A 20822-nucleotide genomic window follows, 5' to 3' on the forward strand; every position below is an offset into this window, starting at 1 on the left:
AAATAAGTTGTGACAACTTAGTACATACTATACTATCAATAATGATAATAACAATTTACTTTGATTTTAGCATCTTTTGTTTTCTAATTGAAGGCTGGTTATGACCAGTGAGAGTTCAGAGTTGAAATAGATTATACACCAAAGATTCTTCATTTCTGCTTACAATAGAAAATGAGCATAGTTCGTATCAAAGAGTGGAAAATATGGTTTGTGTGCTTGGGGTCTTCCTGGACCCAATTCTTTTTCTCTATGTATATATACATTGTAAGTGCAGCAGTATAGTAAATAAAAAACACAAGAAACAGAATATTTTGCATTTCATCTTGTATATGGTTTGTAAACTTTTGTCCTTTATTGCACTAGATTCAAGATTACATAGTTGGTGTCAAATGTTCCTGTTGCCCCTAAAACCTTCTTCAATCCTTAAAAAACATTAAACAGTTTGGAAGATCTTGCTGAAAAAACTCCTTGGGTTTATGCCCAGTGTAAACACAGAGAGGAAGAGTGTGCGCACACACACACACATGCATACAGGTAGTACATGTACATGTATTTTCAGTTGAAACGACACGTATATCGAATATCACATTGTACTGTTAATGGTAAAACAGTTTCAGTGTCCCTTTCAAACCTTTTCATTGCATATGCATATGCACAGTTCTCGATAAGTGTGCTGGGTTCTTTTACGTAGAGAGGATTGATGCCGAATGCTTATGCCTGAATCTTCCGCATACAAGGCCGCCGGCTTTACGTCACCATCCGAAATCACAAATGCAATACCTAATAACATGTTCATGTCTTGAATAGACTCCCCTCCCCCCAGATCCAAGGTTTTTCATCAATATGGCTAAGCAGTTGGCTGGCTAAACACTTGTGCCAAGAACATGCATGTACTGAAATGTAACTATCCACCCGTTCCAGTACACAGCTGCAGAGGGGGTTATAGCTAAAATAGGGATTACCAGATAAATACCAGGCAAAAATGTGGCTTATCCTTGTCTAATTGAAATAAAAGAGAAAAAGAAAATGATTCCACATTTTGGTGCTACTTCTACGAAGGCACCTGGTGCTAGAAGCTACCTTTTAAAAAGATTGTGGACCTATATTACCAACTATGCAGCTACTGTACAAAGTGAATTATATTACATACTTCATATGGTATTAATAATGAATACAGAACATATAATTTGCTATGATACATTGGCTAAAAATTAAACATTGCACATAACTGCTTCAAATACTTTGGCTTTAGAATATGAAGCGAACTAGCAGCAACAGTTTAGAAAGCTATGTTGGAAAGTATAACAAACAAACTTGTCTCAACTTCAAGCGACTACTTAAAATTCTATATGTACAAAGTTTTACGCCACAGCTACCCCTAAAATATGCTTCTTAACATCTCGAAAAACTTCTACAGGGACTTATTCAATCTCTTCCAGCAAAGCAACTAAATCATCAGTTTCTCTATGCAAGGAATTGTTGCTATGTTTCCTTTGAATTTGCTATATGCAACCTTAGTACAATTTGCTTACAGACAAAAAATAACAACATATTTTGTCACCATCTTCACAGAACTGTTTTATACCTGGCCTACATGTAGGTGGCAACTCTTTTCTTTCCTTTAACATGTAAATGATTAGATACACAGCTTTACCTTAAAGTTTTAAGCTGAAGAAAGAATGTAACCTTACCAAGTGTCCACTACCTGAACCTTCTCCCTGTTGGTTAACCCTGTATCAAATACACATTTCGTGCCCAAAGACTAACCTTAGCAGGAAAGGGTTAAACCCTCAAATGCATTCAAAGTGCTTTGAAAATGTGCCGATTAAAGCTATTACTATATGATCTTCCTCCAATAGTAATAAACCAAAGAACTTGATTGTCATTCAATATTCCACAAAATGTGGTCAAATCTTTACATCAGTCATCAAAGAGTATTGTTCTACTGTGGCTGTTTTAAAATCAGGATCTTTATGGAGGTTACCACTGAATTTTTATGTGTTTTTTGTAGGTGCTTCATACAATGTAGATTAAACAAAAAGTGGTCAAATCTTATCCCCTTACGAGGTTTAGTTCAAACTACAAATTGCCTGTACAGTCTATATAGGAAACTGTGCTTGGAGTTTTGCTATCAAAGAGTGCTTTTTTGACAGTTCAACTTTCATCATTTAATTTTCTAATCTTAAGTTAACTGCAGTCAGTTATTTACAGAAAACCTCAACCTTCCAGTTACCAATAATCCTTATATACAGAATCTTTTAGGGGGCTAAAGGGAATGAGATGCTCAGGATGTGGCTCTCCCTAAACACAGTTCAACGTTCCCCACTGTAAATGAATGGTGGGTGCCTATAGTAAGGGAACAGGGAAATCTAATAATGCTATGTCAGTAGTGGATTTTAAATCACATTGAATAACAAAGTACTTGGTACAAAACCAGAGAGTTAATACCTTAAAGCAAACATTTTAGTGACCATTTGTCACCTTTCGCAGGGTAATACTGACTAGATCTATATCAGCTAGGTGTTGCTGCTGTAGTGTGAAGAATGCGTCACCAAACGTGACTTAACTGCAGTGCAAAGTAGAACTAGTCAGCATTGCCCTGAAGAAGGTGACAATCAGTCACAGAAACATTGGCAAGGTATTTAATTTAACTCTTCAGTTGTATTAAACAAACTTTGTTCTCCAGTCATTTACCAACCTGATGAAACTATTTACAGATCTAAATCACATTGTTTGTACACCATTAATGGCAGGTGGGGACAAGGGAGGTCCTTGTGTTGTTCCTTGTGTTAATCCTTCTGGGGAGACTTGAACTGGTACTTGAGGTGGCGCGATGTCTGGAGACTTGGGCGGGGAAGTCGGTGGAGAAACGGCCATCTTCAAACAGTGGACTTGAGTCTCAACGTGCCTGAACGAGTAAAGGAAAATGTTGAACTCGATGTTGCATCTTTGAACTTTGACTTTAACTTCCCAAGCCACCACATATAGATGTATCTGTTAGCTTGTGAGCTCTTAATCCCCTCTTTGTATGATGCCTTGCCCAACTGTTAGTTGTTAGAATATTCATGTACATGTACATAGAACTTTTTACTTTTTGGCATCGTCATCTTCTCCCTCTAGAGATCCTTCTTCATTTGTCCTTTAAAGAATATGGCAAAAATAATTTAAGTCAGTCTTAGACATATTTGAGACGACAAAAGTATATAATATGAATGTTCATAATCCCTTCAAATGGAGCTTGGGTTGACTTTGAATTTGTTGAGATTTGATTGTATACCAGTACCCAATACATTCTAATGTATCTGTATCTACACGTATATAGCCGGTATAACCGCCATTCGGCATGACACACCAACTACATAGGCATGCGGCACGACAACAGCCGGTTACATTTCATTGAACGACCAGTCACACCTACATGTAACCTTTGCACATCTGACAGCAAACATTTTTAAAGCTATGCCCTCATTGTACTTGGTGAAAAGATAACGAATTCAACTCTATGACAGTTCTAGGAAAATCTTCTTTTCTTCAATTTTTGAACACATCAAAATGCGCCCAACATTCAGAATTATTCAGACTTGTCCAACATTCTGAGACCCAGCCTGCCACATCGACTTTGATTTATGGTATATGATTTGGATTTGACGTTTTGTTGTGTATATATTGTTGGTTACTTTTTGTTCAGTATCATTTTCCTTGTTTATTTCATTCAGTCTGTTTATGTTATTCTGTACAGGGCATGCCTGTAAAGCAGTGTGTTAATAAGCAGTGTATTGAGCGTGCCTACCCTGTATATAAAGAAAACAGATCTGAAATAATCAATAAATAACTAAATATTCCTTTAAAGTTGGATACAGTGTTAGAGGAATTATTGCGTACCTCCATGCCTGAGTAGAGTTGATGACGGTAGCCGTGTGCTCGTCCATCTGTTTCTGTAAGGCACTCATCTCACCACGCAGGGTCGTCAGGCAGGACTGCAGGATACTAAGGGGCCTTGGGAAAACATCACGGCATTCATCACCAGTAAAATGCAATTGCTGACAAATCTTAAAAGTAAAAAATCTGCATGGCAATTACTAAATCTTGTAACAGAAACACCATATTATAAACTTGTAGGTGAATAAACCAACAGAATACATTATCTACAGTAGACTTTTTTTACCCTTGAAACCAAAGTCAGGTAACCCAATGTTTACATGGGTGGAATGGGGAAAGTCTTGCAAGGTGCCTTTGTCTAGCCAGAAATGTCAGAAATCAAACCCCTCGATCCCATGTCTTCTAGCCTAACCACACGAGAAGAGTTCTGTAAGATGAACCTACTTGCTGTCCTGAGTGAAGGAAGGTGGGTTCAGCAGAGTCTCGTCCACTTTGACCTCCAGACTGACCCCAGCCATGATGGCCTCCAGCGACGACAGGGCCTTCACAGACGCCTGGTCCTCCACCGACGTCTTGTCCGTCTCGCTTCTCTTGGCAAGACGCGCTTTGATTGTCTGAGGAGAGGGAGTTATTGGTAAGACTGGGAACAAAGCTTGCAGAAATTCACATTTTTACTTTAAATGTATGAGAAATGAGACCCATGAAAATAAATCTTGTGCAGTCTTACATGAGAGAGACATTGACATAATTTGAAGACAAAGCCTGATATTTGCAGCACAAAGTAACAAAATCAGCACACCTAGCCTCTACCAGGCTCTGTGGATCGTTGGAAAAATAGTAGGCGAGTCAGTCGGCCAATATGCAAGAAGGTTCAATAGGCGATATTGAACCCTATTGGCTGACTGACTTGCCTAGCATACTTACTTACTATCCACCATATTTGGCCAATTTCTACTATTTTTCCAGCAATCCTTAGAGCCTGGTAGAGGCTTGAGGTTCGCTGATTTTGTAGTTTGTGCTGCAGTTGTGAAGCCTGGTGTGGCGTCGTGTGGCGCAAGTGCAGAGCGCACGGCTGTCAAACAATGGGACCCGGGATTGAATCCCAGGGTTGTGCCCAGTGACATGTCCGAACTAGCGCCCAGGCGTTGTGCCATTGGGAAAGGCACTTTACACGCATTCCCCCCTCAGTTAGAGGGACAAGTCTCCAACGGCAGCTGTCTTCAACTGGCGGACGAGAGCAGCGCCAGGCGGGCTGGCGTTATCAAGGAGGACCTCGAGTGCAAGAGTCATCCGGCAGCTCGCTGCAAGCATTCCAACCAGAACCAGCACGTCTCCCTCGAATTGGTGCCGCTGGACATGGCGGATGCCCAAAGTGTGTGGGTCTCAGATGCGCAACCTGTTATCCACCCTAAACAAATCCACGCGAAGGCTACCGTGTCAATTGACACAGTCACCATACTCGATCTGTATTTGTATCTGTACTATGTATCTGTACTATGTATCTGTACTATGTATCTGAATACGAATAAAGATAATACGAGTGGTTGCCATCACCATGTGAAGCCTGGTAGAAGCTACACAAACCCACCTGGTTCTGTTTGAGGGAGGACTTGAGCGCTGCTCGCATCTCGGACATCTTGGCCTGCATGATGAACTTCTCCTTCCTGGCTGAAGACAGCTCCAGTCTCAAGGAGTCAAGGTCCTTCTGGGACACCTGTGGTTCAAGGTCACAATGGGTCAGTTCTCTTTTTACAAGTCTTAAAGTCTGCACGTAAAATATCAAAACGTGAAGGGAAAAGATGATATTTGAGAAGAAGTTGTAGTCATGTAGAAAAATAGTAATTATAGTGCTCGAAAAAGGAAAGAAAATTCATGACTGTACTAAATATCTCATTTTAATGACTTGTTTTTTAGGGGAAGCCTACCCATGCCACACCATTAATGAATTTTAGGATCACAAATCAACAACAACTTCCTGGTTCTAAATACAAGCCTCCTTTGAGATAGTTTGGTACAAGATTAAGAAGGGACTTGAAGCCGAAAGTTCCGTGTTTGAGGAGAGCCACACATTGAGTAATGTAAAGAACCCACCACACTTATAGAAAAGAATAGGGGTCCATCCTGGTGTAAGCGTATCAAAGCTTACAGTCAGGTTTTACACAGCCTGTACCTACTGTACAAAACTGAATGTGTTATGCCTAAAGGCAGTTAACTGGTCATGTAGAACAAATGAAAGTATCACTATTGATAGAAAATGTTGTGCTGTTTCCTGACCTGACAGGCTGCCCTCATGTTGTCCATCTCCAGGGCGTGGCGCTTCTCTCTCAGCCGCAGCTTCTCCTTCAGGGCCGCAGCCTCCTTCTCACGCTGCTCTACCTGCCACTGCAGGTTCTACAGGTGAGACAACAGGTGAGTCAACAGGTGAGACAACAGGTGTGAAGAACGAGTCTGACTATGGATACCATATCTATCTCACGCCACTGCACGGTTCTACAGGGGAGACAGATCAAGGAAAACAGGTGAAAAAAACAGGTGGGAGTATCTCATTACCTAGATGTCTAACCTTTATTTATGCTGTACATTTGTATTGTTTACATTGGGAATCACAGAAACACACACACACAAACATTCACTCACACTAACACATACACATATACACACACACACACATACACACACACACACACACACATGCACACACACACACATACAGTGAAACACACACACATCAACAGAGAAATACACACACACACACAGAACAATGCTTCATATCCTTGGGAGGAAGAAACAAGCAGATCCTTGATCTGGATAGTATACATTGATAATCCCAGAAACACAAACACACACACACACAGACAGACAGACACACCCAGAACAATACATCACATCCTTGACATGGAGTAATGATAAGATTCTAGTACCTTGATCTGGTCAGTGATGACGGGTTCCTTGTCGTCCTTGTCGTTCAGCTGCCTCTGCAGTCGCTCCACGTGTCGCCTGGACTCCAGCAGCCGCGTCCGCAGCTGTCGGGCATCTGCATCAATCAATCAATCAATCAATCAATCAATCAATCAATCAATCAATCAGTCAGCTGATTACATCTGCAATCAATCGATCAATCCATTTTATGTTAGTCTAACGGTAGCAAAGTTCTTTCAACCTAGGTACCATTTACATGCAATCCATAATCATACACTATCATCATATAGTACTGGACTGCAGCAACTACCTGCACAGCTGACATCTACTGTTCAATACATGCAACTTAAACCTAAATTATTTGAAATGCCTATAACATCATTATTACAATTTGGCACTATAATCTACAATAAAGTGTTCCTGTGAATTTTGCACCGAAACACAGTAGTGCTTCTGAAGTACAATCCTTCCCAGTGTTATAACAATAATAATTATTATGCAAGTCATGTTTCAAAACAGCAATGACCTGGCCAGCTTTCAGAGGGAAGAATATCCCAGAAATGCTGTACCTTCCGCCTGTTGTGCCTCGGCCTGCCTGGCCTGTCCCAGCTCCTGCTGCAGCCTCTCTACTTCCCCATCCTTCCCCCTGAACGAGTGTGTGTGTGAGAGTATTAGTGTGAGAGACTGCTGTACCTTCTGCCTGTTGTGCCTCGGCCTGCCTGGCCTGTCCCAGCTCCTGCTGTAGCCTCTCCACCTCCCCATCCTTCCCCCTGAAGGTCTGGACCAGCTCCTCCTTCTCCCGATGCATCGTCTGCAGCTTCACCTCCACTCGCTTCATCTCGGAGTGTTTAGCAGCAACCTAGAGAACCAAGCAGGGAAAGGAAGTTATTCTTAATTGTCGGGATTATAAGATCATTCTGTAAATATCTGCTGAGTTAAACGATAATCATTCTTTTGAAATAAGGAGTGATGATGGGCGGTTACAAACAGCTACTGCAAACTTGGCTGTCACGTTAGAGAAATAAACCATACTACTCTACTAAAAATAGAAAAGGCCATTGTGACTAGTTAGAGATTGTCTGGCATGTACAGTCATTAAAACTCAAACTTTTCTTTTTCTTTAAAACAATGAATACTGGCCTGGGTACCTTTCTAGTTAGTTTTTATCCAGGTAAATGCTAGTACCAGGATGGCACCCAGGTTAATACTGTACTTTCTATCACAATACCAGTGCTGTCTATAGAAACTTGTTTTCCTCTTGCCTGAAGTTCTAATAAAGACTTACCTGTTTCCTGAGGTCCTTGCTGGCTGCCCTCTCTTGCCTCAGAGCCACATCCAGAGAGGAAATGACAAGCAATACCTTTTTTTCAAGAGCATCTTAAGACATACCCTTGAAGTTCCAAAGACATTACCTGTTTCCTGAGGTCCTTGCTGGTTGCCCTCTCCTGTTTCAGCGCGGCCTCCAGTTCCTGCACCCTCTCGCTGGTCCGCCTGTCCTCCACCTCCTTCACCTCCAGGGCCTGTCTGGCCTGGGCACTCAGCTCCTTCAGAGACGTCTCCCGCCGCGCCAAGACGGCCTCCAGGTGCGAGGCGTGCTGCTTCAGACTGGTGTGGCTCTGGGTCACGCCTGGGGGGGGAGGAAGAAGTAGATATGATTGAACAAATCCTTCCAGGACACATAATTTCAGTTGTATGTCTTTCAGACTTTTCAGGGAAAAGCTACACAGCTTCAGTAGGATGAAGTACAAGAAGATGAAGAAGAGAGACTTTCACTACAAATATGACTGTATCATTATTTACTAAATAACACTCACAGCAGTCAAACTACCTTGGAATACTTTCACTATAAACATAAAGTTAGAAACTGTCAGCTCATATAAAGATTTGATGTGCTTACAGTGATTCTATTTGTTGCAAATTACAACATTTTAGGGCAGCGGGTCTGAGACACAAAGGAAACATATTTCTTATAGAATAGTTCATTTGTTCATCATCAATCACACTAGAGAGAACAACTTCATTGGCAGAGATACACAATGTATAAGACTGATGCTAGTTATCATTTGAGGAGATCTGTTATGTGACAGAAACAAAACCCACAGACCTGCAAGCCTGCCGCGTTCCCTCTCCAGCTGGAGCAGGAGTTCCTGGTTCTGTTCCTCGGTCCTGCGCAGCTCCGTCGTGTGCTCCCGCGTCGTCTGCAGATCCCGCTCCAGAATCACGATGCGCTGACGGTACGTCTCGATCTCACTGTGCGTGCTGGCCTGGAGAGAGAAGGAAAACAGATTTTCCATCAATGCCACCTCTCGAACTAAAAAATTGGACTTTTTTATGTAAAGTATTAGACAACGCTGTGCCTTTCTTCTGTCATCATCCCCAATAGAGGTGAAGCATGGTGCTTTTTTTAAAAGTACCTAATAGTATGTGTAGTAGTGCAGTGCAGCTTCGCTACGGCTTGTGTCTTGAGGCAAGCGTGCTACTCTTTTCAATAATAAGAAAACAAAGAAATTAGAACGAATTAATTCTAATTTAGATGCCCTTCTTTTCCAGGGAACACCCAAAAGACACCAAGGTAATTATATACACATGTACATGTGTTTCACACACACACAGCGACTGTTTTTTTCTCATACCAGACACTGGGACAGGATGACAATTGATTGACATGTAAAACTACCAGCCTGAGGTAATTGTTAATCTATAGAGCCCATAGGAGAAAGCTGATTCTGACTGTTCTCCCTTCCCCCAATTTTTGCATGCGCCGTCTACAAATCCTAGCTTAAAACCTGACAACTAATAACAATGATTGTGTTCCCCACCTGCAGCTGCAGCATCTGCTTCTCGATGCCGTCCTTCCTCTGCCTGACCAGGTCCAGCTCGTGGTGCACCTGCTGCAGCTGGGTGGTCAGCTGGCCCTGCTGTTCTGACGTCTCCTGCTCAAACTGACCCTGTAGCAGGCGCAGCTGCTGTTCAACCTGCTCCTTCTCATGGACAGCATTCTGCAGCTTACTGTGAAAGAAAGAAACAAAAAGAGCTGTTTTAAACGTGTAAGAATTATAACTATTTTTTAGGGTACAGTCAAAGCCCTGTTGTTCCACTGTCTCCTGCTTAAACTGTCCCTGCAACAGCCGCAGCTGCTGTTCAACCTGCTCCTTCTCATGGACAGCATTCTGAAGCTTGCTATGTATGGAAAAAAACACAAAGAGCTGTTTTAAACAATGATTGGTAAGAACTTTGACAAAGGTACAGTTCTTGCTGTTCCACAAACATAAAGATCTGTTAAGGACAAAAAAGTGTAAAGCCCCAGCGCCTGTAAAACAAATTGTTACTGCTGTTGGAACAGCTGAAGTTCCACCTGTTCCTTCTCCCGGACAGCATTCTGCAGCTAATTGGGAAAAACACACATGATAAGGAGCTATTTGGGGCAAAGATGTGTAAGAATTATTAAAGATACAGCCCTATCCTTCCTGATACCCGGCTTCCTGCTCAAATTGTTCTTGCAGTAGAAATAGCTGCCCACTGTCTTCAACAGAACATCTGAAGTCTGGATTTTCCTATTAAAGTAGAACTAGAAGATACATTTTGTACATAGAGTTTGTGAGGTAATTTACTTTAAGGAAAGTAACAACAGTTACTGCTTTATTCAAACCTTTATTTATCATGTTCTTCTCAACTTTCAGCAGACTGCAAGAAACTTGCACACAAACAACTTACAGTATCACTGCAACATCATACCTGGAGAGTAGACTGACGGTGTTCTCGTATGAAGTCTGCCGGGCCTGCAGCTCCTGGTGTGCGGTGTTGAGCTCCGTCCCCAGCTTCAGCACTTTAGCCTTCTGCTTACCCAGCTCCTGGTGACTGGACGTCTGCAAGTCAGCAATCTTCTGCTTCAGGGAGGAGTTTTCCTGGGGAAAATTATTGTTTTGCTTCATTTTCAAGTTTTTGATTACTGTAATTCTTGTTCCTTTCACTGTAGCTTTACAGTATATGTTCAAGGTTTTCAGAGTCACCACTGTACTGTAAACTTATAAAAAAACCTGTTGTTATCATTCATTGATTCCTTCACACATTCGTTCTGTAAAGCACTCGCCGGCATCGTGAAGTTGAAATTCAGTGAAAATGTCTGTTTTCCTTACACCGTGAAATTTTGCTACCGTGACGATAAAGAGAATTACAGTATACTTTTTCAACCTTCTCCCAGCTATCCAATGCTAAAAGGCACTTAACACCTATTTCCTCACTAGACTCAGGTGAAAATGAGTGCCTAGCTATGGTAAGAGATATTCTTTCTCAAAGTTTCAGAACCTATGTGTGAGAGGAGAGCCACAACTCGAGCACGCACAAATCCCAAAACGCCTATCAAAAGGAGGGGGGTCCATCCCAGTGTGAGTGGATCAAACATCATACAGTCTAGTCTTACACAGCTTGTACCTATTTCTTCCCCCATTCATCGGCAAGGTTGAAAAACAGGATTCATGGACGTTTTGACATAAAATTTAACACACAGTCTATCCCAAACTGCTGGAAGAAACTTCAGCATAATTGTCTGATTTACTCAGATAAAACAAAGAGAAACAAGGTCACATAACAGGGGGCCCAAAATCGATCTTGACCTTTGTCTTTCTAATACCTACCTACATAGTACCAAAAATCATCATAATCCATCAAGAAACACAAACACACAGACACACTCAAAACAATATCTCCATTTTTCATGGAGATAAAATTCTGCCCGTTAGTACCTGTGTGATGGTCGACTGGTCGTGTTGTTTGTTCTGCATGTCCCTCAGCTGCTCCTCCAGGTGCGACCTCTCCTGTATCGCACCTTCCAGCTGCAGCTGTAGCTGAGAGAACTGCAGCCTGGTCGAGCTCAGCTCACCGGAGAGGGCTGACTTCTCTTCTTTAACTCTCTCGTAGGACACCTGTGAGGAAAATTAATATTTCCTTTTACTAAATTGCTTTCTTATGCTGTTAAACTGGAGCTGAGAGAACTGCAGTCTGGTCGTAGTAGATTCTGTTTACCTGGAGTTCGTGCAGCTGCTGCTTCAGGCCGCCCAGCTCCCCCTCCAACACCACCCTGCTGGCTCGGATCTCCTCAACAAGCTGGTCCTTGTCTGCTGCAGTACTGTTGTAGGTCTCTAGGTGGTGCTGCTGCTCTGACAGCTCTTCCTGCAGGGCTGACAACTCCGCTTGGAGCTGGAATGGGAAAAGGGGAGAAGCATACTTGTTAGCTGTTAATGTTAAATCAAGCAGATGATGAAGACAATTAGCTACCAATCTAGGTACAGCCACTTACTGTCTTGAGTGATATCTTGATTTTCTCGATGAGTAAACTTTATTCTAAACAGAAACTTGTGTAAATGACATCAACCTACATGTGCAACATTATTTGCCTCTTCCAATCATTTACAAAATTCTAGAAAATCTAAGAACCAATCTATCCCAAAATGTACATGTAGTAGAAACTAATAAGCTAAAAATATAGGGCTTGAAATTCATTTTGTGCACAGGTGCACCTATCCTAGAATCTAAATATATGCAGAAATAAAACAACATAAATGTAGAAGATAGTAGAATGTCAGCCAAGCCTAATTATAACCTCACTGTCTCTCTTCAGAACTGAAATGACAAAATTAACTTCTTATAAACTCAGCTGTAAATAAATAAGACAACAAGCCCTATGGTTTTCTTATTTTTTCTGACACTTAAATGTAAAGAATAAAGTTTATATTAGACTGTACAATACTTCCTTTACATACCCAAACACACAGCCCCAAATTTGGGTTAACAAGTGCATTACAGTCATGTACAGTCTGACGTTAAAATGTCAACAATAACCTTTTGTAGTACACTGTATAGTACTTCCTTTACGTACCTATTACGTATACCCCTCCACAAGCACTGGAGCACCCACAGCAAAAAACCAGGCACACATTTTGGGTGTACAACAGCAAACATGCATCCAGTATTTCAGCCTGGCAACAAACCTACCTTGTTCTTCTCCTGTTGGACCAGTTCCAGCTGTTCTGCTTTTATGGACACCTCCTGTTTCATCTGACGGAACCTCACGTCTACCTTCCCCATGTCTTCCTGTACGTATATTCAGTACAAAACAACATCGTTAACAACAAATAACAGCTTTAGGTCTGAAAAATAACCGACAACATAAATGGAGCACTTAAAAGAGGAGCTGGCTTAAATGAATGTGCTTAAGATGGGAGGTGCTATTCAAGCTATTAAGGACTCATTCTGTGTTAATTTATGTAAATGTGTTATCATGAACACTACTGTAACAGACCATCATTGACAATGAACACCATGTCATAGTTTGTTTAGAATCTGATGTTAAAACAACCACCAACATATCATTTTTCTTCTTCTGTGTCACTAGAATGAACAGGCAGAACAAACCAAAACTGGTGCAAAACATGTAACTGGAGAAACAGGTTCTGCCAGTCCATGGTAGCGACGCGGGAGAAAGAGTGATGGATGCCACTCAGATCATTTGGAAGTACTCTCCCTATTTTATCCGGTTGTAGAGATTGATTTGTCTTTAAATCTTCATGTTTAACATTCATCAATGAACCACTAACAAAAAATTGAGCACCTGGAAATTGCTCTGGCTGAAAAGAACCATGCTTGTTGTACCCGGTAAGTGCTATAGCTAGAGGGGTTTATGTACGTGTAGGTTGTGTATTGTGATCGCCTAAGTGCTACACCTGTCATTGTGATGATCATAAACTCACATTTTTCAACATTTAAAATACTTTGAAATTCTTTACAACAGATTCTGTAGTGCAAACATACAGTCTGTCTTGCTGTACAATTGCAAGGTCCGTGTACTAGTAGTAGTATTATGGATGTCAAACTTACATTTTGAGTAGGGAAAGAACGATTTCAAACAAAAGCTAAGCAACAACAACAACAGCAAAAAACAGCCACTGTTTTACATTCAGTGTGAGTACAAACTTACATATAGATGTTTGGTTTTTGCCTGTTGAGTTCTAAGCAAAGCAACAAAACGCAGGCATGATAAGAAATTTCAAGAAAGCACTCCTACCTGTAGCTGTTTAGTTGCTGTGTCGAAGCTTCTCTTCTCCTCCTGTATGGCCGCCATGGCCACTTCCACCGCCGTCTTCTCCTCCCGGAGAGCTTGGATTTCGTTCTCCTTGGAGCGGACGTCGCTCTGCGCCGCCTGTAGTTTCATCTCCGCTTCCACAGACTTCCCCTGCAGAGACTCGATGGACTTGTCTCGCTCTGCCAGGCACTCCTGGGTCAGCGTCAGTCTCTTCACGAGCTCCCTCTGCTCCCGTTCCAGCACGTTCACGGCCGCAACTTTCCTGCGCAGCTCCTGTTTCGCGTTCTCTAACTCGTGCTGAAGCTCGCTTACTGTAGACACGATGCTGGACAACTGTGCCTTCTCACCTTGTATGGATTCCAGCCGCTCCGAGAACGTGTCTTCGATTGCCGTCTTCTCGCGCTGAAGCTGTTCGAAGGCCGCCTCCCGCGAGAGCATCTCGGCTTCGATCATCTCTAGGTGTTTTGCGAGGTCTTCCTTCCCCTTCATGGCGGCCTGCTGGGTGTCCAGCACCTGCTGGCGTAGGTTCGCATTGTCGCTTTTCAGTTGCTCCACGACCGCTGCCTGCGAGACGTAGCTCGTTTGGAACGTTGTCAGCTCGCCCTGAAGTTGCGCCCTCGCTTCTTGCGTAAACTTGAGCTGTTCTTGGAACCAGTCCTTAGCGCTCACCAAGGATTCCACGTCCCCCTGCGCTACGTTAAGTTCGCTTTGCGATTGGAGTCTCTCCTGCTGGACTTCCTTAAGTTGGACCTGCAGTCCCGAGAGCTGGACCTTGATTTCTTCAAGGTTTGTCTCTTTACCTTCGAGTTCTCTCCTCAGCTCTTCCGCTTTTTCGAGAAGCTTGGAGTTTGACTCGTGAGCTGCGTGTAGCTCGTCGTTGAGTACCTGTATCGTCTGGGCCTTGTTTTCCAACTGCAGCTGCAAGTCTTGTAACATTTTTTCCAGGTGTTCCTTGTTTTGTTTCGCGACTTGCAGCTCGTTTGAGAGAGCCCTTGTGTCTTTCGTCTCCCCGTGACCGCTTGCTCGGAGTTCCTCTAGTTTCTTCTGCAACTCAGCCAGTTGTGTCTGTAGCTCTGCTCTTTCCCGTATCACCGTCTCTGCCTCGGTGGACAGCATTTCCAGCTGGCCTTCCAGCTTGGCTTTTTCCATCAGGGCCTTCTGGAGTTTGGTGGCCCCCTCCCTTAGCATAGCAGTGGTTTCTTCCATCAACCTGTTATGGGTGCTACTAGTACTAGTGGTGTGTTCCTCTACAGTTTCCTGGTGGGTGGTGTACACAACCTGTTCATACTCCGTGTCCTGCTGTAGCATCACCGGAACAAGATAACCGACGTTGTTTGCAGCGGGAATGGCAGCTAGTCCGTTGTGATTGGTTGGCGCAAACCTCGAGGGAGTGGAGCTACCAATTGGCTGGAAAACTGCCATGCCGTCAACCGGAATGTCGATGCCGGAATCCGTGCTCTTGGAGGGTTCTGGCTGCGGTGTCTTGTCTCCGTCGATTTCGTCGTCCGGACCGTGGGAGTTTGTTTCCGCCCTGCCCCACTGAGTCACCTTCTGGACATAGCTGGTCTCCTGGCTCACCTGGGAAGCAAGAAGGGACTGACCCAGAGTGGCCATCTCCGAGTCCGTGCTTGTCTCGCTTTCTCTCCTCTTCGGCGCTGACCTGCTTACTTCTTCGCTCGAGTCCCCTCCGCCGTCTTCCTGCCCCGTCAGTGTACTAGAGCTCGCTGTGGTCGTTGTGCTAATGTCACTAGCTTGGCTGCTAAAGGACGACCGCCTCACGCGCTCGCTCGTTTGACTGCTTGCCTGGCTACCCGACGACGACCTACGGCTTTCGTGATACCTCGTGCTGGACTTAGGCGGCTTCTTCTTGGTCACGGACCTTCCAACGTTCTTACTCTTGTGGCGAGGCTTGTCCGTGCTGACAGTGGGGGACGGTGTGGTCCTTCTCACTGTGGTTACGGATTCCACGGGACTACGGAAGAGTTTGACCCCTCCGAAGTACGCAACGTCACCGTTTTCCGCAGGGGAGGGTGACTGGGGTTCCACCATCGTTTCTGTTGTTGTTATTGTTGTTGACATGTTGTTGGCTGTGTGTTCTCTGTTGGGTGCGGGCAGTTTGGTGGGAGGTTCGAACATGTACGGGGACTTTCTGACGGCTGGTGGGCTAGTCTGTAACATTCCGAAGGAGGAACTTTATTACTTATGTACAACAGTTAACACAACAATGATATGGAAGTTATTAGAAATGTTAGACATTTATTGCATAAATGTACCCTACATGCTGAAACATTTAGGAGGAACCTAATGATAGACAATTATGAATTATTCAAATACAACTATTACAATAGAAGTTAGGACTAACATAAATGTCATTTGGTGCATTTTATTCTAACTATCTTGATGATCTAACTTCCCCATACATACTTTTAAATTTGGTCCCCGGGAATACCCTTGGTGTTTTGTAGCTACTGTATATTGTGACATTGTTGGTGAACAGCAAATGTTAGACTGTAGACCTGTTCAGTCTGTTCCTGTCCCCAGGTTTGGTACAGTCGTTGCTGTGTCTGGATGTGGATCTGAAGCCTCTCTCAGTACTGTCTTTACCTTTACATACTTTTCAATTTGGTCGATGTCCCTGCATGGGAATACCCTTGTGTTTTGCAGCAACATGTACTAGTACTGTAAGTTGTGATATTGTAGGTGAATTCTGAACAGCAAATGTTAGATTGTATACCTGTTCAGTTTGTTCCTGACCCCAGGTTTGGTAGAGCCTTTGCTGCTTCTGCCTCTCTCTGTACTGTCTTTCCTACGTATGTTTTCCATACTTTTTAATTTGGTCACTGGGTATACCCTTGTAGTTTTGGAGCTACTGTATGTTGTGGCATTGTTGGTGAACAGCTAATGTTAGATTGTATACCTGGTCCTGTTCAGTTTGTTCCTGGCCCTAGGTTTGGTACAGCCGTTGCTGTGTCTGCCTCTCTAAATTGTACTGTCTTTCCTATGTATGTATTGTATTACATACTTTTTAATTTGGTCACTGGGAATACCCTTGGTGTTTTGGAGCTGCTGTAAGTTGTGATATCACTGGTGCGTGCAGATGTTAGATTGTATACCTGTGGACTACTACTACTATACCTGTTCAGTCTGTTCCTGACCCCAGGTTTGGTACAGCCGTTGCTGTGTCTGAATGTGGATCTGAAGTCTCTCCCTGTACTGTCTCTCTGCCTCAGCTATCGTCTGATCAGCGGACGGGGAAGGGAGGTCACCAGTGGGACTACCTGAAAGACAAGTGGTACATTGTCGTCAAACTGCTGAACTGTGCGTACAAATATCATCAGTAATTACTGGTACATACATGTACGTGGCAGAAGGGGAGGGATTGTACAGATCTTTATTTGTGGCTGTTCATAAAGACTATTGAAATAAAGCGTATAATTAGAGCTGTGTACCTAAAGAAATTTTAGGTACAGGTACAGGTGCAGGTACACGAGTTAAGGTACAGGTCCGGACCTGAACCTGTACCTTAAATACTTGTTCGGAAAATGCTAGATTTTCAAAAGGACAAAAGCATGTTTGAACTGGTAAAAACATAATATTTGATTGTGCTAGGCATTATTTTTATGAAAACACAGAAACAGAAACAAAATTTGACTCCAGCCATGCAAATGTGTTTTCTGTGCTTTAGAGCACTGCCAGGGTAATTTCATAGTAATTTTTATCTGTCAAAGTGGCCATCCCCTGAGTCAGGTCCAGTACCAATACAGCAGGGTCAGGTATTTTGGACCTGTACCTAATTGATTGTACCCGGTACTGTATCGGTACAGTGTACCGGTACACAGCTCTACGTATAATTTATGACAAACATTAAATGTTGCTGAAAAAAATACCTTTGTCCCAACAAACATAAACCAGATAAAATGCATTGAAAAAAATACTTGATGTTCCATTTTGCTCTTAGACTGACATTTCATTCCTACTGGGGTTAAAAACTGTGAAATTCCAAAAGCTTAATCTGCTCACTAAAAGTCACTAAAAGACCTTGAGAAAAAGATTAGCTATGACTGTATGAAACACAATGGACATATTATGCGACAATAATACCTGTAGGCAAGTTATTTAAAGTGGTACCGGTATGACTCAATACCTAACTGAGCCGGTATATGACGTCAGTACCAGTACGTAATTACACACGTTTGTAGCGACCTTGACTAAAGGCTTCCCCAAATGGTTTCCCTAAAGGTTAAGTTGCAACTTTTGACTAGTTTTACTTGTACACATATATGGACACATCAATTCATTTGTCTGGTTTTGGGATATATTCAGGAAGAGCTCAAGACAAAAACAGAGAGCTGGGAGTAAAACTTGCATAATGATCTACATGCATTCACTTCCTGAAACTGTGTAATTATGCAGACTCTACATGTAGGTTTCAAATTCTGTTTTTACTTTTGAAATTCAAACAATCATGTCATGTAGGTGTGAGGTTTCCTCTCTATGTTTTAGATTTAATAGCTAGGACTTAAATAATATAATTCATGTCTCCAGGACTCACTTATCTCTTCCCACATGACCTCAATGAAATTAGCAGCCTGCAGGCCGTATCAAGCAAGCTTTTTACAAATAAAGAAAGCTTCAAACAAATTAAAAAAAACTGTAGCCTTATTAAAACAAAACTTACCAGTAAGAGTAGACTCTGGTAACTGGAGAGTCTCTGCGAAGGACCTCAGCATTTCATTTCCGCGAGCCGCGGCCTGGAACCTTGTGCCTCGTGACCCGCCCGGCGACCTTGCTGACGTCAGCGGCTCACCTGGTAGATTCAGTTTGGAAGGGTAAATGTCAGGAGAGTCCATATCAGAGGTCACCGCAGGGAGGGGGGGTCCTTATAGTCCTGAGACTCTTGTTTCTTTCTTACAAGCGGTTAAGTCCAGGTCTAAGGGTTCTAAGGAATTCGAATAAGTCTTGCTTAAGAAAGAATGTTGGAAGGAGGAAGTGCTCCCAGCGTCAGTCAAAGAAAGGCTGTTTGATTGATGTATTCTTTCTCTTGGGTCAAACACGCTGCTGTGGAGGTCTTCAAGAGGTAGTTGTGGAAACGTGTCGCACGTTTTGATTCTTACGCTTAGCCTATCAGATCTGGCGTTGTCGCATTCTCCAATCAGGGAGTCCCTTTGCCCGATTAAAGAGCCTGCTTCATAAACTGATTGGTTGCGATTAGTTACAATTCCTTCACACAATTCACTCTTCTTTACTTCAGAATGATCGTTTCCTTCACTTACTTGTGAGGAGTGATTATAAGAAAGTGCAGCCGAATCTACGACAGATTTCTCCACAGTTTCACCACGTACCAGTTCCTGTTCCGAGTGAATCTCCCCCACAAAAGTCTTCAACTCCTCTGGTACTTCTGCCCTGGCCTGTCCTCGAAGCGAACGGCCGATGTACTCCAAGTCGGAGTCGTAGGAGACCAGGTTAAAGGTGGGTTCCTGACAGGCATCCGTCAGTGACTGGTCTGTGTTGTGTGTGCTCCTGTTGTTGATCCAGGTCTGGTTGTCCATAGGTCAATGACTCCATATCACGTCAGAATGCCTGGGGGTAGGGAGGGGGGTACCGAATGATGACGTCAGGAATGTGGGCATTAACAAATGTATTTGTTGGTTCTAGGATTTGAAATAAAACATGAAGTTACATTTTGTAGGGTCAGCAGGGAAAAGCCTGTACCTTGGTTCACACAGTAGTATGGAGTGACTATGATATATATATACTATATAGGTAGCCTCTACGAGACTCCAGAGGCAGCTGGAAAGAGTAGAAACTGGCCAAATAGACAACTCCCTAAGCATACTATTTACTATATTTGGCCAATTTCTACTAATTTTCCTGCCATCCGCGGAGCCTGGTAGAGGCTACTATATAGGCAGTTTGTTTTCAAATTAACCTCTTACCAAACTTTTTACCTTGAAATGTCTAGAGAACCACACAGGCCCCCTTACTGCCAGAATACCAGCCAAGGCTTCTTCTCACCTGCCTGGAGCTTTTGACCTTTCCCCAGAACAAGACTTGTTTGACCAGTCTTTTTTTTAATTCTTTAAGATCCCTTTAGTTTCTTCTAAATTGCCTATAACAAATAGCTTTTGCAGGGTTTAATTCTTTTTTCAAACAGCATATTTAAGAAAAATACCTCAAAGTATACTGTTTGGATGATATCTATACTGCGGCTTAATTAAACTTGCTGAAATCACACCAGAATGTACTGGTCGTGCTCAACACGCATCTTTGTTGTTGTTTCTTGTGCAGTTGCCTCTCACAAAATCCCAGGTTGTTAGGTAAGACTTTCCAGCCTTTATTTCTACATTAATGACTGCAGAAAACCCTACATTGAATCCTCAGGTCCAGACATTAAGTGATTAACAGCTGAATTTCTTACACTTTCTCAACAAAATGGGGTGCATGCATAATTGTGGTTTTTGCAGCCACCCTTGGGAGCCCAAAGTCAGAAAATGACCCATTTGATGCCCAGACACCCTTACTAGTACTGTGAATATTAGTAGTAGGCTAAAACACTGGTCAAGGGGTATCCCTATTAGTATTACTGCTAGTAATTATGCTAATTACTACTGACAGGTGACACCTCCAGACACCTGTAAGCACTGTTTTGGTCAATTGGTCACTAATTACAGGTGACAACAACTGATGGATATCTGATACCCTACAGACAAGGAAATACCAAGGAAGCTATTAGTATTTAACGGAGGCTCTACTTAAATACCTTACAATTACATAACTCTAGATAATGTACTGCTATGGTAGAATAACTCCTACCATTAGCTTTAACAGGTTTGTAACACCATACCTAAAATGGCTCAGACCTGAGACATTTACCTAGGCTACTTGTACACACATGTACATTGTGAAAAATACTACACAATTTGCATTGCAAATAGACAGACAACAA

At 42.7% G+C, this 20822-nt stretch overlaps 1 protein-coding gene across 1 annotated transcript; it reads right to left on the minus strand.

Moving 5' to 3' along the window:
* Positions 1–309: 309 nt before the first annotated feature.
* LOC136426598 (golgin subfamily A member 3-like) lies at positions 310–18744 on the minus strand. The gene is made up of 17 exons (XM_066415277.1): positions 18555–18744; positions 17012–17154; positions 13859–16045; positions 12790–12888; positions 11821–11994; positions 11541–11720; positions 10534–10703; positions 9618–9807; positions 8903–9062; positions 8211–8425; positions 7492–7657; positions 6801–6913; positions 6154–6270; positions 5468–5593; positions 4324–4493; positions 3883–3996; positions 310–2908 (listed from the first exon to the last, which is right to left on the minus strand). Exons 1-17 carry the CDS (start codon positions 18724–18726, stop codon positions 2725–2727), a joined length of 4680 nt encoding a protein of 1559 aa, XP_066271374.1. The 5' UTR covers positions 18727–18744; the 3' UTR covers positions 310–2724.
* Between the last annotated feature and the right edge of the window lie 2078 nt (positions 18745–20822).

Source organism: Branchiostoma lanceolatum, chromosome 1 (assembly GCF_035083965.1).
Source record: "Branchiostoma lanceolatum isolate klBraLanc5 chromosome 1, klBraLanc5.hap2, whole genome shotgun sequence".
Taxonomy (NCBI): Eukaryota; Metazoa; Chordata; class Leptocardii; order Amphioxiformes; family Branchiostomatidae; genus Branchiostoma; species Branchiostoma lanceolatum.